The 15013-nt window shown below is 53.6% G+C and overlaps 1 protein-coding gene across 3 annotated transcripts; it reads right to left on the bottom strand.

Annotated features, from left to right (window-relative positions):
- Nucleotides 1–30: 30 nt before the first annotated feature.
- On the bottom strand, nt 31–13173 carry Pkn3 (protein kinase N3). Of its 3 annotated transcripts, none has more exons than XM_052182048.1 (22): nt 13038–13172; nt 11117–11363; nt 10821–10966; nt 10219–10330; nt 10023–10150; nt 9663–9846; nt 7491–7637; nt 7304–7413; nt 7045–7188; nt 5515–5590; nt 5265–5427; nt 5008–5104; nt 4841–4908; nt 4098–4161; nt 3860–3951; nt 3406–3582; nt 1891–1953; nt 1733–1809; nt 897–1039; nt 711–818; nt 464–544; nt 31–353 (listed from the first exon to the last, which is right to left on the bottom strand). In XM_052182048.1, exons 1-22 carry the CDS (start codon nt 13062–13064, stop codon nt 141–143), a joined length of 2667 nt encoding a protein of 888 aa, XP_052038008.1. In that variant the 5' UTR covers nt 13065–13172; the 3' UTR covers nt 31–140. The 3 variants fall into 3 exon arrangements, 2 of the variants coding, with proteins under 2 accessions (XP_052038008.1, XP_052038009.1); XM_052182049.1 differs by lacking the exon at nt 13038–13172 and adding an exon at nt 12063–12668; XR_007977796.1 differs by having other exon boundaries at nt 257–353; nt 711–805; nt 13038–13173.
- Nucleotides 13174–15013: the final 1840 nt, after the last annotated feature.

Here is a 15013-nt window from a genome sequence, read left to right as displayed (position 1 = left end):
TAGACACAGCAGGGACACCAAGGAAAGAGCAGCAGCCCCACAGCCACTACCTGGAATCCCACACACGCATTAAGTACTTTGGCCCAGGCCCGTGGATAAGTGGAGGCTTCCTACAGTCTGGTAGAGGTGCCAGGAGACCCTCAGGACTCCAGGAACTGCTCAGACACGAAGTCAAAGTCCCGGAAGGCAGCCTGTTGGCGAGCAGTGAGGGAACTTTGGGGGACTGGCGGGGTCAGGGTTGGAGGCAGGCTGGTGAACTCTCCCTCGAAGTAACGCAGGTCTGTAGGGCCACAGAGGGTAGGCACGAAGGGGGGTTGGACAGTGCGGGCCAGCAGGGCCTGCCAGTTGGTGGTCTGAACAAGGTAAACGGGTATGAGAATTCGGGAACAGCAGACCCCAGGGCTCACCCAGCCTCCCCACCTCACCAGGCGATGATGGCGACCCCTGGGTTCTGGCTACTTACCCTAAAGAATGGCTGAACCTTGATCTCCTCAGCGTCCTGTTCGCCTGCCCCTAGACGCTTCTCTGGGGACTTCTGGAGGAGCTGGCAGGGAGGCGGGGCAGGATGTGAACCTGAGGGCTCGCCACTCCAGATGCTGGCTGCCCTACAGGTGCCCGACTTAAGCTGTGCTGTGAGGCCCCAAGGTGCAGGTAGGGGACACACAAGTCACAAGCAGCTGCCCAGCCAAGCCCCAGGCCTTGGCTCTCACCTTCTGAATGAGTTCGAGCCCTTGCACGGACAGAAAGTGGGGATTTGGGACATCAGCATTGACGATGCATTCAAACACCTCCTCTTCTGTGTCCCCTGGGAATGGACACTGTGGAGATTGGGGTTCAGCAGGCTATCCCACTGCCCCCTACCCCAGAGACCCTGGAAGCCCCACCCTACCACTTACCTCACCCACTAACATCTCATAGAGCAGCACACCCAGCCCCCACCAGTCCACAGCCCGCGTGTAAGCTTCCTGAGTCAAAACCTCGGGGGCCAGGAACTCTGGGGTGCCACAGAAAGTCCTGGTCCGGTCACCAAAGCCAATTCCTGCAAACCAACATCCATACCAGTGCCTGCCTGGGTGTGGCTCACTCATTACAGTTCTAGTTACAAGATTCAATGGGGCAAGGGGTCTGAAGAGGTGGTATGGCTCACTAGTTAAAGGACCCAGGGTTGATTCCCAGGACCCACACGGTAGTTTGTGAATGTCTGTAACTCCAGTTTCACGGTCTGAAGCCCGCTTCTGGCCTTCTCAGGCACCAGACATACAAAACACCCATACATATACAAAAACAGCTTTAAAAAATCAAGGCCAGAGATTGAGGTGTGACTCAGTGGTAGAGGACTTGCCTAGTATGTGAGACCATGGGTCAAAACCCAGCAATGAAATACATATATACATATATATATATATAATATGCATACATATATGTACCATACATACACACATATTTATCAATTGGTACCAGCCTTTATGATAGCAAATAACATTTGCTGTGTCCCCTAGACTCTCTAGGCCAAGGTAACTGTGCAGCCAGACACTGTATGAGGGTTGTTTCTGATGAACTTGTGTGCCAAGGTCATCATGGCTTCTCTGGTCAACTACAGATTAGGGTATTCTCAGCTGTTCCCCTATACAAGGGTCAGGAATGCAGACCAGGGCTGGACACTCATGAGTGGGGAGATTTCTGGCAGCTCTGGGTAAGACAAGAGGATGTGATTCCAGGACAGGGGCCCCACCTTCCTTGCAAAGTCCAAAGTCGGCAATCTTGAGGAAACCCTGGGCATCCAGCAGTAGATTATCCAACTTCAGGTCCCTGATGGCAGAGTGGTAAAGATCAAAGGGGCTGGGAAGGGCTGTGGCCTGGGGCTCCCCTAGCATCGCAAGCAAAGCCTACCTGTAAATGATCTTCTCCTCGTGTAGGAACTGCAGCCCCAGGACCACACAGGCCAGGTAGAAGCTGAGTGAGGTACAGGGAGAATTCAGGCCCAGCACCGGGACGTACCAGACGGTCCTGGCCAGACTCAGGCATGGATGACACTAGACAAACTAATACTGTGAGGGCCCAAAGGATTCCAGTGTTGCTATGTGTTAACGACCTGTCCTGTGCTCAACTATGGCAGAGTGACTGGGTCTGATAGTATAGGCCTACAATCCCAGCTACTTGGGAGGCTGAGGAAGGATAGCAAATTTGAGGCGAGCCTGGTCTACATAGTGGAAACGTCTTTCTTGTTTTTTGTTTGAGACAAAGTTTTATAGCCCTGGCTGTGTCTTGGAACTCAGAAATCCGCCTGCCTCTGCCTCCCAAGTACTGGGATTAAAGGTGTGTGCCACCACTGACCACTGCCTGGCTGGAACCTTCTTTCTTTTCTTTTTTTTTAATATTTAGATCATTGCTTTATTGTTTCACTGTCAAATGTGAACAAATATCAGTCACAATTTCTATAGGTGGAACCTTCTTTCAAAAAGCAAACAAAAGCTTGGTGGTGGCAGCAGCACACCTTTAATCCTAGCACTCAGGAGGCAAAAGCAGGCAGATCTTTGAGTTCAAGGTCAGTCTGGTCTATAGCACAAGTTCCAGAAAAGCCGGGGCTACACAGAAAAACCCTCTCAAAAAGCCATAATGTGAGTTGGGTAATTGTGGCACACAACTTTAACCCCAGCACTTGGGAGGCAGAGGCAGGTGGATTTCTGAATTCAAGGCCAGCCTGGTCTACAGAGTGAGTTCCAGGACAGCCAGGGCTACACAGAGAAACCCTGTGTGTGTGTGTGGGGGGGGGGGGCATAACACAAATAAACAGAAAAGGGCTAGAGATGCTCAGTGGCAGGGCTGAGCACACACTAAGACCTAGGTTCAAAGCTCAGTGTGGACATCTCCTCAGCAGCCCGTGGGGGACAGTCATTGTGACTTTTACTCAAGTCAGGATCTGAGAGGCTGGAGAGATGGCCCGGCATTTAAGAGGAAGTACTCTCTGCCGCAGTACCCATGCCTAGACAGGATTTCCTCTATCAGGTAGTTCTTCACAAGCAGCCACTCCTGTTTCAGGAGATCTGGCGCCCTCTCCTGGCGGACGAGGGCTCCTGCACTCAATTGCAGGTAGCTATGCAGTCACACACACATGCGTAGTCAAATGAGGATCTGAGATTTGACTTGGGGTCACGCTCTAGGGTGCAAGCTGATGTGCTGAGTCAGACTGTTGTAAGCAGAGCAGCAGCTGGAGCTGGGTAGGCAGACCCTGCTGCCATCCAGTGGTAGGCAATTAGCAAACATGACTCTCATCCCTGCAACATCCTTACAAAATTGTGATGACAGATTCCATCCACAGTTATGCAACTCCAATCCTGTGCTATTTGTCTGCTGGGAACTCCTCTACCCCCAAGGGAGCAAGTGCCAAGTAGCCATAGAACCCACCAGGCCTGGGGCTCAGGAAAGACGTCCTCGTGAATCTGCATCATGAGGTCTCCTCCAGGCAGAAACTCAGTAACTAAGCAGGCGTGGCTGGAGGTCTGGAAGCAGGCAAGGAGAGAGAGCAGGAAGGGGTGCCCGGTACGGCCCACCGTCTCCAGGATCCTCTTCTCACAGTACAGGCTGGCAAGGGAGGACATGGAATGGAACCTCCACGGGATGTGCCCTGACACCCAGACGACACCTGACACCTCCAGCCGCCTGGGTACTCAAAGAGCTAAGGAGGCAGGCTGATGGTTCACAAGTGGGGAAGGCCTCAAACCTGCCAAAGTACCACAGCCCCGTTTATAGAAGAGCTACCTGGGGTACTAAGCCTAGCCCTTGGGATCATGAGCTACTTTCTGGAGCCCAGGCTGGCCCCCCAGGCTTCCAAGCTCAGATACTTCTCAATTATATACACCTGTCAATCTCATCGCGGCCTAGCACTTCCTGTTTCTTCAGTGCCTTGATAGCGTAGTATTTTCCTGTTCCTTTGTACTGGACCAGGAGGACCTAGGGACCAGAAAATGTTGGGCTCCAGGTAAGAAGGACAGAGAGCCTTCACCTCGCCACACAGTACCTCCCCAGCATCCCAGCTAATGTGCTGAGACAACGCTTGCCCACCCACTAACTCCACTACACCATCCTCAACTACCTACCTTCCCAAAGTGACCCCGGCCCAGCACAGCCAAACATCGGAAGTCTTGAAGTCTGGGGGGTTTCCTGCAAGAGAGGAAGAGCCTAGGCTGTCCCTACATCTAGAACTGAAAAACTGCATTCAGCACACAAAGACATTGAGCAAGCCAGTTTGTATACCGCGGAGCTAGGGAGTGAGGTGTCAGTCAGTATGTACATCAATATGATGTTGCACACTTGTAATCCCAGCACCCAGTCTGCAGAAGCAGGAGAACCCACTTTAGAAAAGCCGGGTGCAAGCCGAGTGGTGGTGAAGCACACTTTTAATTCCAGCACTCCAGAGGCAGAGGCAGTTGGATCACGAGTTCAAGGCCAACCCAGTCTACATAGGGAGTTCCAGGACAGCCAGGGCTACACAGAGAAAGGAGGAGGGGCAGAAAGGAAAAAGAGGAGGAAGAAGAGAGAGGAAATAGGGAAACAAAGAAGAGATGGTTCAGAGGTTAAAAGCACTGGATGCTCTTCCAGAGGACCCAAGTTCAGCTCCCAGCACCACATGGCGGCTCACAACTTCCAGAGCTTCTGACAGACATGCAGCAAAACACCAATGAACATGAAATAAAAAGGAGTCACTAAAAAAATTGTGCTTCAACATGTGTGTGCATACACACACAAACACACCACAAATACGAAGTTTCTAAAAAAAAAAAAAAAAAACAAACAAAAAAAAAAAACAAAAGTCTCTAAATAAATGGAAGCCACTGTGTACCTGGTGGAGAAGGCTGACAGGGCGGGCACTACTCCAGTTCTAGGGTCCATGTGGGGGCGCTTGGTACACTGTGGGGACAGATGGGTTCAGGACAGAGCAGAGTTAGTGACCCTCTTTCCCTCCTGCCAGCCCCTGTGTCTGCTTCCCCGACCTCCAGAATCCCTTACTGGAGTCCCTGGGGCTGCTTCTTGGAGATAGAGGCGTGGGGGCTTGGGAGGAGGCTTCAAGTCTTCTCCGGAGAGCGTCTTCATGGGCAGGAAGTCACTGTAAGGAGATGAATGATCCCCGACACATGGAGGGGAGTAGGGTGCAGACAGCCATGTGGAAGGACAGAGGGCTCAGAGGGTGAGGGGCAAAAGACAGCGCCCTAGAACCTGGAGGGCAGAAGCCTCAGGGAAGCTTCAGTCTGTGCCAGGTGGCTCACCCGGGGGAAGCAGCACTGGAGGTCCCACAGGCTGCCGCGGAAGGGCACCCTTTAGGGGGGCTGACTGTGCTTGGTGAGCTGCAGGGGGGCAGCAAGCTCAGGACCAGGCGCCCCCAGGCTGCCATGTTGAGGTTCATCTGGGAAGCTCTCAGGAAATCCTGGCCTAGAGGAGGCAGACGGGACAGGGCTCAGTCCCAGCATCTCCAATGGCCGGCCCAGCCCTCTCCTCACAGTCCATAGGGCTCCACACCTCTCCGCTTAGAGAAGATGCGTCTCTGCCTCCGCAGCCGCGGCCTCCTTTCAATGACAGGCTCACAGAAGGTCACCTAAAGGGACGTGAACAAGGCTGAAGACCTAGAACCTGGCCGCCTTTCGCCCTGTGGGCTAGGCCCCGCCCGAGTGCCCGCTCCCACTCTCAGCCATGGAGATATCCTAGTTAACTTTCTGTATGACAGGTCAGAGAGGGGCTGCCTAGGTTACAGGGCTCGTGAAAGACTGTCTTGATTGTTAACTGATGTGGGGGGATCTCGCACACTATGGGTGGCACCATCCCTAGGTGAGTGGTACTGGGCTATATAAGAAAGTTTTATGGCCGGGCGGTGGTGGCGCACGCCTGTAATCCCAGCACTCTGGGAGGCAGAGGCAGAGGCAGGTGGATTTCGTTGGAGGCCAGCCTGGTCTACAGAGTGAGTTCCAGGACAGCCAGGGCTACACAGAGAAACCCTGTCTCAACAAAAAAAAAAAAAAAAAAAAAAAAAAAAAAAAAAAAAAAAAAAAACCTCAAAAAAAAAAAAAAAAGAAAGTTTTATATATATAAGAAAGTTAGCCAAGCATGAGCTTGGGAGAGCAAGCCAGCTAACAGGGTGCCTCCACGGTTTGGTTTCTGTCTTCAGTTCCTGCTGGCCAAGTTCCTCCATGACTCCCTTCAAGGTAGGCTGTAAAACTGAGCAGTGGTGGTGCACACCATTAATCCCAACACTAGGGAGGCAGAGGCAGGTGGATCTCTGTGAATTTGAGGCCAGCCTGGTCTACAGAGTGACTTCCAGGACAGCCAGGGCTACACAGAGAAACCCTGTCTCGGAAAAAAGAAACAGGACTGGGGTGGGGAAGGGAGGGAAAGAAGGGATAAGCTGTAAATCTGTAAATTGAAATAACCCCTTCCCTGCCTTGGTACTTCGGCCAGTGTTTTATGGAAACAATGAGTGTGAAGCAGAACACAGAGCACTCAGACATGATGCCGCATCCTCATTGGTGTCAGTGGAGAAACTGAGGCCCAGGGGAGCCACACTTACATATTCAAGATGACAAACTCAGGTTAGAGACGTGAGCCTTCCTGTGGGTCTGTCTGTGGACCTGTCTCCATCCCTCAAGCCCCATATTACATGAGTTACACTCATGGACAGACAGACAGACAGACAGACACACACACACACACACACACACACACAGAGGAGTGCGCACCGATGTAGAGGTTGACACCACCCTGGGTGTCTGCCTTCCACCTTTTTTTTTTTTGGAGACAGGATGTCTCACTGAACCTGGAATTCAGTGTTTCAGATAGACTGGCTGGCCAGCCAATCTGGGGAATCCCTCTGTCTCTGTACAGCCAGCCGTGAAGTTATGGACACACATGGCAACACATGATTTTTACACGGATGCTAGGGATTTGAACTAAGGTCCTCATGCTTGCACAGTAAACACTTTACCCACTGAACCATCACCCCAACCCAAAATGTCAGTCCTAAAGACCCCCTGTTAGAGGTCAGGGGTCAGTAGGAACCTGGGCAAAGAGCCTCCCCTGCGGCACCAGTCCGAGAGAAAGCTGGTGACAGGCATTGTCAAGGAAGTCCTCAAGCTTCAGGAATGCCACACCACACAACTGTCGCCAGTCCCGCCAGTGAACCCCGATCTCCAGCTCTCGAGCCTATGTGGAAAAGACCAGGCTTTGGAATGGGGTTTGGCACCAGCCCTCACCTGAGCGCTGCCCGCCGCCCCCCATACCCCACAGCTAACCCTAACCACACAAAGGCCAGCCTTACTCTGTCCAAGGAGATGACAAAAGCCTGGTCCCAGGATTTCTCAGCCACCAGTCCCCATCCTGTCTGGCCCACGACACGATTGTCAACCTTCAACACAGCCTGCACTTCACCTGCAGTGCCAAGGCTTGGATTTAGGGCGTGGCCAGAGCAGGGACCCCACCACCTCCCGTGGCCCCTCCTTACTCACTGGCCAGTTCACCCCCACCACGCTGCTGCCTCGACCTGGCTCGGAGCCAGTTTTCAGAAGAGCTACCTGCCTGGACAGCCATGGGAGAGCGTCCAGGCACAGTGACCAGCAGATCTTTGCAGCCCAGGAGGCAGACCTTCAGTGTCCCTGTTTGGGAGTCAGGAGAGCCCTCTGTCAGGAGCCACCATCAATGGGACCCCAGAGAGACACCACCTGCTCTAGGAGGGTTAGATTTAGAAGCAGTTGATCTAAACCCTACCTACCATACTTGGGGACCACCCAGCATCCTTAGTAGCCCTCCTAGCTCTCCTTCCTGGGTGCCCATGCAGTGGCAGAGCACAGCAGTAGTGTAAGAACAGGACTTCCCCCAGAGCTTCGTGAAGCCACAGGATGAGGGAACTGCTACCTTGAGCTCAGGGCCCGGAGGGCACCATGGTTTTAAGTGTATGGGGGCAGGTACACGAACAGCAGTCTGGCTGCCTGCCCTGTTCCGTCCCACATGATCAGCGAGGGAGAGTCCCGAATGGGGACAAAACATGTTTTGTCTAAGATCACTGAGAGTTTTGTCTCCAAGTGTAGAGGATGAGGAGAGGAGGAAGCAGTGGACACCAGGGAGCTCCCGAGGACACAAACTGGGTTTGGGGACACAATTTTAGTAGCTGGTCCTGGAGGTAAGGCTTGGAGACTTTACAGTAATACCCAGTGTGGAATCCAGGTAATATACTCATCTTAGGAAATGGAGGCTCAACTACAAACTATCATATGTTTTTGTTTAAAGGTAGGATCTTGCTAGGGCAGTGGTGGCGCACGCCTTTAATCCCAGCACTTGGGAGGCAGAGGCAGGCAGATTTCTGAGTTCGAGGCCAGCCTGGACTACAAAGTGAGTTCCTGGACAGCCAGGATTACACAGAGAAACCCTGTCTCGAAAAAACAAACAAATACATAAAGGCAGGATCTTGTTATCCCGAGTTGGCCTCAAACTCACTATGTAGCTAAAGATGTCCTTGAACTCCTGATCCTCCTGCCTCACTACCCAGGGGGTTGGGGTATAGGCGTGTGCTACCATACCCAGTTTATTTGGTTCGGGGCTGAACCCATACCAGGACCTCATACACAGTAAGCAAGAATGTCACCAACTGCTTCCTATGACTAATGCCTAGTCTCAAATTCTTTGCCTTTAAACAAGAGGTTCCTTTTGTCTTCCCCTACTTCCTGGCTTGACCATAAACACTCCCATGAGCCCTCCAAGGCCAAGCTCAGACTCCCCCTGTTCTACAGGGCCCTCCTTGATTTTCTAAGATTAGGCAAAGGGCCACAGAGAACAGAGCTCTGTCTAGCCCCGTCTGTCTTTGTGTGCTGAAGCGGGCACCAGCCAAGCTATAGCGTGCAGCTCACAGGATCTGTTGACAGTCAGTCAGCTGCTGCTACAAGGAGACAGACCTCAGGGTGTGAAAGAACTTTCTGGCTGGGTGCTGGTGGCACAGCCTTTAATCCCCAGCACTCCAGGGGCAGAGGCAGGTGAATCTCTGAGTTTGAGACCAGCCAGGCCAACAAAGGACTTATAGGTAGTCGAAGCTGCCCAGGCCCCAAGGCTGCCCGGGGAGTGGGCTGTCGATTTCCTCCCTTCTTACAGCCAGGCTCTGACTGTTCTGAAGCTTCAGAAGCTAAAGGATTTACAAAGCCATCCTGTGGATGAGGAGAACACTTCCATCCTTTGTTTACTTAGGGTTTCTCCATGTCTCTCTGCCTGGCCTGGAACTCACTTTGAAGACCAGGCTAGACGTCACAGACATCCCCCTGCCTCATGAGTACTGGAATTAAAGGCATGCACCACCATGCTAGGCCACTACTATTGTGACTATGTTACAGATGGATAAACTGAAAATCAGAGTGGGAATGTGAGCTATCCAATGTCACACAGCAGGGCTGAAATCCTTTTTTTTTTTCTTTCAGTTTTTCGAGACAGGGTTTCTCTGTGTAGCCCTGGCTGTCCTGGAACTCACTCTAGCCCAGGCTGGCCTCGAACTAGAAATCCACCTGCCTCTGCCTCCCAGAGTGCTGGGATTAAAGGCATGCACCACCATCGCCCAGCAGGACTAAGCTCTTTACCAAAATGCTTTAGTATCCTCTCCAAAAAGTCAGGGGCCCTCAGAAGTTATAGTTGCTACCTACCTGTCAGGGTAATGGGTTTCACAAGTGTCCCCAAAGGCTGGGGGTTCCCAAGCATGGCCATCCGCAGCTCTCGGGTCACCCGACTGCGCAGGGAGTGGGTGGGAGGCAACCTCTCCAGCAGCAATTCCAGGGCCAGCCGTAGGAGGTCCAGCTTCTGGGAGGATTCCTGGAGCTGGGCCTGGGCCTACAGAGGAGACACAAACAGGAGGTATGGGTTAAAGGGGTCAGGACACACTTCGTGGGTCTTCACTGCTACCCTACACAGGCAGGAAAGCAAGCCTTTGGCACAGGCACCACTGCAGGGGGATGGAGACAAGCAGAGCTGTAGAGGGAGCAGTGAGCCGGAGGCCACAGCCTGACCTCGGCCAGTGCCTTGCGGTCCTGCAGCCTCCGGCCACCAAGCAGCTTCACCACGTTCTTGGCACCTACAGCCACAGCAGCCTCTATTCGCAGTCGGTGCTGCAGGTCCTTGGCCAGCAAGTCAGGGCCTGCAGGGAGGAGGTGAGCTTTAGCCATGGCCGTCGGGGCCACCCTCCCCGCACTCGAGAGACCTCACCTGGCTCTGGAGACCCACTGGCCTCCAGGCTGCTTATCTTCATCCGAAGTAGGGCCACCTTCAGCTGACTGTCCTTTAACATCTGCTGGGCAGCCGCCAGGAGCTTCCTCTCCTAGGGGATGTGACAGTCACCCCATCGGGCGGGGCCTATGGCAGACCACCGACCAGGGCCTGGGTGGGGCTGAGCCCCTCTGTTACAACAAGGTTCAAACTCCTACAAGGAAGATACTACAGGCAAACCTCCCTTGTTTAACTAGGTAATGGGGGGGGGGGGTGTGGAGGATGACAGGGTAAGCGGGATCTGACACCTATCAGTTTGACAAGCGTTCTGTCGGATGGAGCTCCGAGGGTGGGCTGCTGGCAGCTGGCCGGGCAGCTGGCTGGATCTTCTGCTAGACTTCTGTTAGGTCTTGCTGACAGTGTGGATCGGAGCCTTGCATCACCCACCCACCTGTCCCTCTAGATGAAGAGCTGGGGCTGGGTAGCATTTCCCCGTCGGCACAGGGCCTGGTTTTGTCCTCCTTATACCTGAGAGCTAAGTCTCTCCCATGAGGTAGATGAGAAGCCAGGCCTGCACCTCTCCATCAGAGGCCAGCACTTACCTTGGGGGTGCCGCTGGCACACGTGTGAATCATGTTCTCAGCCCCCTGCTTCACCTTCAGCTCCACCTGCAGCTGCCTATGTAAAGCGTCCAGGAGCCGAGCCCTTGGCTGCTCCGCCCGTGGCTGGGGTCCTGAGGTCACCGGCTCTGCATCACAAGGTAGGGGACGCCTGCTCTTACCTCGCTCGCTGAAGCAGTGCTTGCTCTCTTCCCTTCCGTATAGGCAGCATGGATGGTACAGGGTGGTCAGAGCCAAGGCTGGGACCAGGGTAGTCGTGAGTCAGACTCCCCACTCACCAGCAGCGGCGACGGCGGTGGTGGAGGCTGGCAGCAGAACCTGGGCATGCAGCTCCCGAAGCTCGCCATGTAGCTGCTCCAGGCGGCGGTTGGAGGCCCTCAGCAGCTGCTGCACATGGCCCAGGTGACGGCGGTCTGTGGCCACACGCCGCAAGTTCTCCATGCCCTCCTTGAGCTTCAGCTCCTTCTGGATGGCTCGACGGATCATCTCTTTCTCATCCTCGGGGGCTCTCTGGCCAGTCCCGGGCTGCAAAGGGCGGAGCTGTCTTAGCCTATGCCTGCTCCACAGCAAACAGGGAACAGACATAACAGGCAGAGTTCCGGGAGAGTCTCAGAATGCTGCGGTGTCTAGCTCCTGTCTCCCTTTCAAAGGCAGGAGAGAGAGAAAACAGACTGGGTTCTCCCGGTGCCTTCTGGGTATGGAACTTTACACTCCACACCACACTGAATGCCCTGCTCCTTGGTAGTAGCTGCTCTTTTGTGGTCCTGGAGCGGTCTAGGCCAGGGCTCTGCCACAGATTCTTCACCTACTTAGCTCTTATACAGGAGCAAGGAACACAGGGGTTAGGTGCTTGTTCACACAGGCCGCACAGCGGAGTGGCCACTGCGGATCGAGGGACAGTGTGATCCCCTTCACTCCCAGCCTGCCACCCTGCTCTCCCTAGGTCTGAGAACCAGGCAGAACCTGGGAGGTAATGTAGGCAAAGAATTCACTCTAGGTCACACGCAGAAGGCAGCCAGTGGCCCAAAACACCAAAACTTATTTCTTCTGCCTTAGATAGTGTTGTAGACAGGTACTGTAGCAGAGGCGTCAAGCAGAAGCCAACAACTGTTCACCAGATCAGAGGCATGGAGAGGAAACCTCTCTCCCCGAGGCTGACCTCAGCCCAGGGCCACTCCTGCTGAGCCCTCCCTTCCCTCCCCAGGATCCCTATTTTATGCTTACCTTTCGGCGTTCCATATCCCAAGCCCCATGAACGAATGGCTAGTCAGTTTAAGGGCCCCCCGATCCCCCAGCCCCAGGCCTCAGCTAGGTTGGCTGGTCCTGCCTTAGCTGTCAGAGGGCAAGGGCGAGGCTCAGGAAATCCTTTGGCCGCCCCATGCAAGAAGGCAAGAGCCAAAGGCCTGAGCAAACAAAGCTCTCACAGAGCCGGGGGCCTGCTGGCCACCGGGGTCCTGAGTCACCTCGCTGCCGCTGCTGCAGGGTGGAGGCTCACAGGAAATCGGAAAATGTGTATAAGCCAGGCAGGCCAAGAGGGATCTCCGGAGGAAGGGTGCTGGGAGGGGTGAGCTCCAGGCTTCTAGGCTGCCTGAGGACTGGGGCGCTCCAATCTACTGCATTTCACCTTCACCTCATGCCCTGACTTGACACTAGGATGTTATCTTCTACATAAACGTCTCCCCTTCACCTCTGAGTGTCCTGGCGTAGAACATTACCCCTCTCCCCACTTAAGTGACACATCTAACCCGAACCTCTCCGTATTGTGGACCCCTCGTTGAACCCAAGAATTCCCTGCACAATGCATAGCCATGTGCCTCTCTCTAGTGACCAACTTGTTCTAGCCTGTGGGTGTGGCGTAGTGGGGAAAACGCCCACTGCGCGCACAGTCTTGTCCCCGCCCCCCCCCACCCCCGCCCCAGTCCTCTTAGAGGACTATATATCCCAATCTTCGCGCTCCTGGCAAATTCCCACCAGCCTGCAAGTCTCTAGAAAACCGAATTTTCTTAAGGAACTTGAGCTCTCTCCCCCGCCCCCCCAAACCCCGGTGGCACATTCCACGGTAACAGGCATGCTGCCGGGCTAGATCTCCGTCACTTTGGGGACCTGGGGACCAGAGCGTCTTAACCCAGGAGTTGGGTGAAGATCCGAGCACCGGGTGCTCAGAACTGCAAACGCGGCCACTGTGCGCGCTTGGTTCACCTGGCGCGCCGCTCCCTCCGGCACCATGGCTTCTTGCCCGCCAGTTCTCTCCTCCACTGCGGTTCCGGAAGCCCGGGCCTCGGCGCCTGACTTTCAAACTTGAAACTTCCCGGGAAGTGGCGCGGGACACGCGAACGCGCGCCCCCTCTGGAGACTCGCGCGCCCCGCGGGTGCTGGGGAGCAGCGCCCCCTCCCGGCCGCGTGGGAGCAGCGCCCAGACTCCACTACCGAGTTCAGCTCGGTGGATCCTGAGTCCCCTTCCCCGCGGTGGCCTCAAGCTCTGCACCACAACTGTTCTTCCTAGAGATGGGAATGCTGAGGGCCATTTCTGCTCCAGCTTTTCCCGCAGCATGCGCTGGGGCCTGGCCTGGTCACGGAGTAAACCTTGACCCAAATTATGGCCAGATCCAAATAAGATAGGAACCAACTCAGACTCGTGTGAAATGCATTTTCTGACTCAGAGGGAGTCAAGGTTCTGATTTTACCATAAGGATGTCCGTAGGGGCTGAGGAGGGAGTTCAGTAAAGTCCTGTGAGTTCAAGGATTAGATCAATCCTCAGAATCCACCTTGTTGATTTTTAAGAGGCTGGGAGTGAGGGCGGGACTTCTCAGGTGGTTAGGATTTGCCCAGCACACCACATCCATGCCTTCAATGCCAGCAGAGGCTCTGGGAGTTCAAGGCCAGCCTGATCTACAGAACAAATTCCAAGATAACAAGAAGGGCTACACACACACACACACACACACACACACACACACACACAAATCAAGTCTCAAAGAACCAAAAACAACCAAACTGTGGTTTTGTTGTGACATCTTCAAAAAGTGGGAGGGGAGATCCTGGCTCTAACCTTTTTGGTATCCTATGAGCACCAGGAGATCGGAATCTACCTCTGGAACCAGTCTACAAGAGGTTACAATCCCAGCACCAGAAAGGCTGAAGCAAGAAATGGATGACAAGTTTGAAGCCTGCTGAGGCTACTTTTTTGTTCGAGACAGGAACTCACTATGTAGCTTTTGCTGGCTTCAAACTCACCTACCCATCCATCTCCCTCTGCTTCCCATGTGCTGGGATCAAGTGTGTGGCACAACACCCAGGTAGGGGGCTACTCTCATTATTAAAACTTTTTAGGATCTCTTTATGTGCCTGTAAGAATGTTTTGTCCACATGTGTGTGTGCACCATGTGGATGCCTGGTATCTTTGGAGGTCAGAAGATACCGAGTGCATGTAGGTGCTAGGAATCAAACCCAAGTCCTTTCCAGGAGCAGTGTTTTAAATCTCTGACCAATCTCTGAAGCCTCTACCTCATTCCTTTGAGACAGAATCACCTGCAGCACAAATTGACTGAGAGGCTCACCATCTGAGCTCTCCTGCGTTCTCTCATCTTCCTGTGGTGGGTTACAGGTGTGAGTCAAGGCCCAAGTCACTGCTCTGGGATTAAATGTCTCACTTTCTTGGCTTCACCTTTTATTCAGAAGTAAAAGAACCTCTGGCAACAAGAAAAAGGACCACAACTTTTTTTTTTTTAAAGATTTATTTATACAGCCAGGCGGTGGTGTCACACGCCTATAATCCCAGCACTTTGGGAGGCAGAGGCAGGCGGATTTCTGAGTTTGAGGCTAGCCTGGTCTACAGAGTGAGTTCCAGGACAGCCAGGACTATACAGAGAAACCCTGTCTCGAAAAAACCAAATCCAAGCCGGGCGGTGGTGGTGCACGCCTGTAATCCCAGCACTCTGGGAGGCAGAGGCAGGCGGATTTCTGAGTTCGAGACCAGCCTGGTCTACAGAGTGAGTTCCAGGACAGCCAGGGCTATACAGAGAAACCTGTCTCAAAAAAAAAAAAAAAGAAAAAACCAAACCAAACCAAAAAAAGATTTATTATATGTAAGTACTCTGTAGCTGTCTTTTGACACCAGAATAGGGCATCAGATCTCATTATGGATGGTTGTGAGCCACCATGTGGTTGCTGGGAT

Source organism: Apodemus sylvaticus, chromosome 5, assembly GCF_947179515.1.
Source record: "Apodemus sylvaticus chromosome 5, mApoSyl1.1, whole genome shotgun sequence".
NCBI classification, from domain to species: domain Eukaryota; kingdom Metazoa; phylum Chordata; class Mammalia; order Rodentia; family Muridae; genus Apodemus; species Apodemus sylvaticus.
The sequence above is the reverse complement of the archived record's forward strand: the minus strand, read 5'-3'. Positions and strand labels throughout refer to the sequence as shown.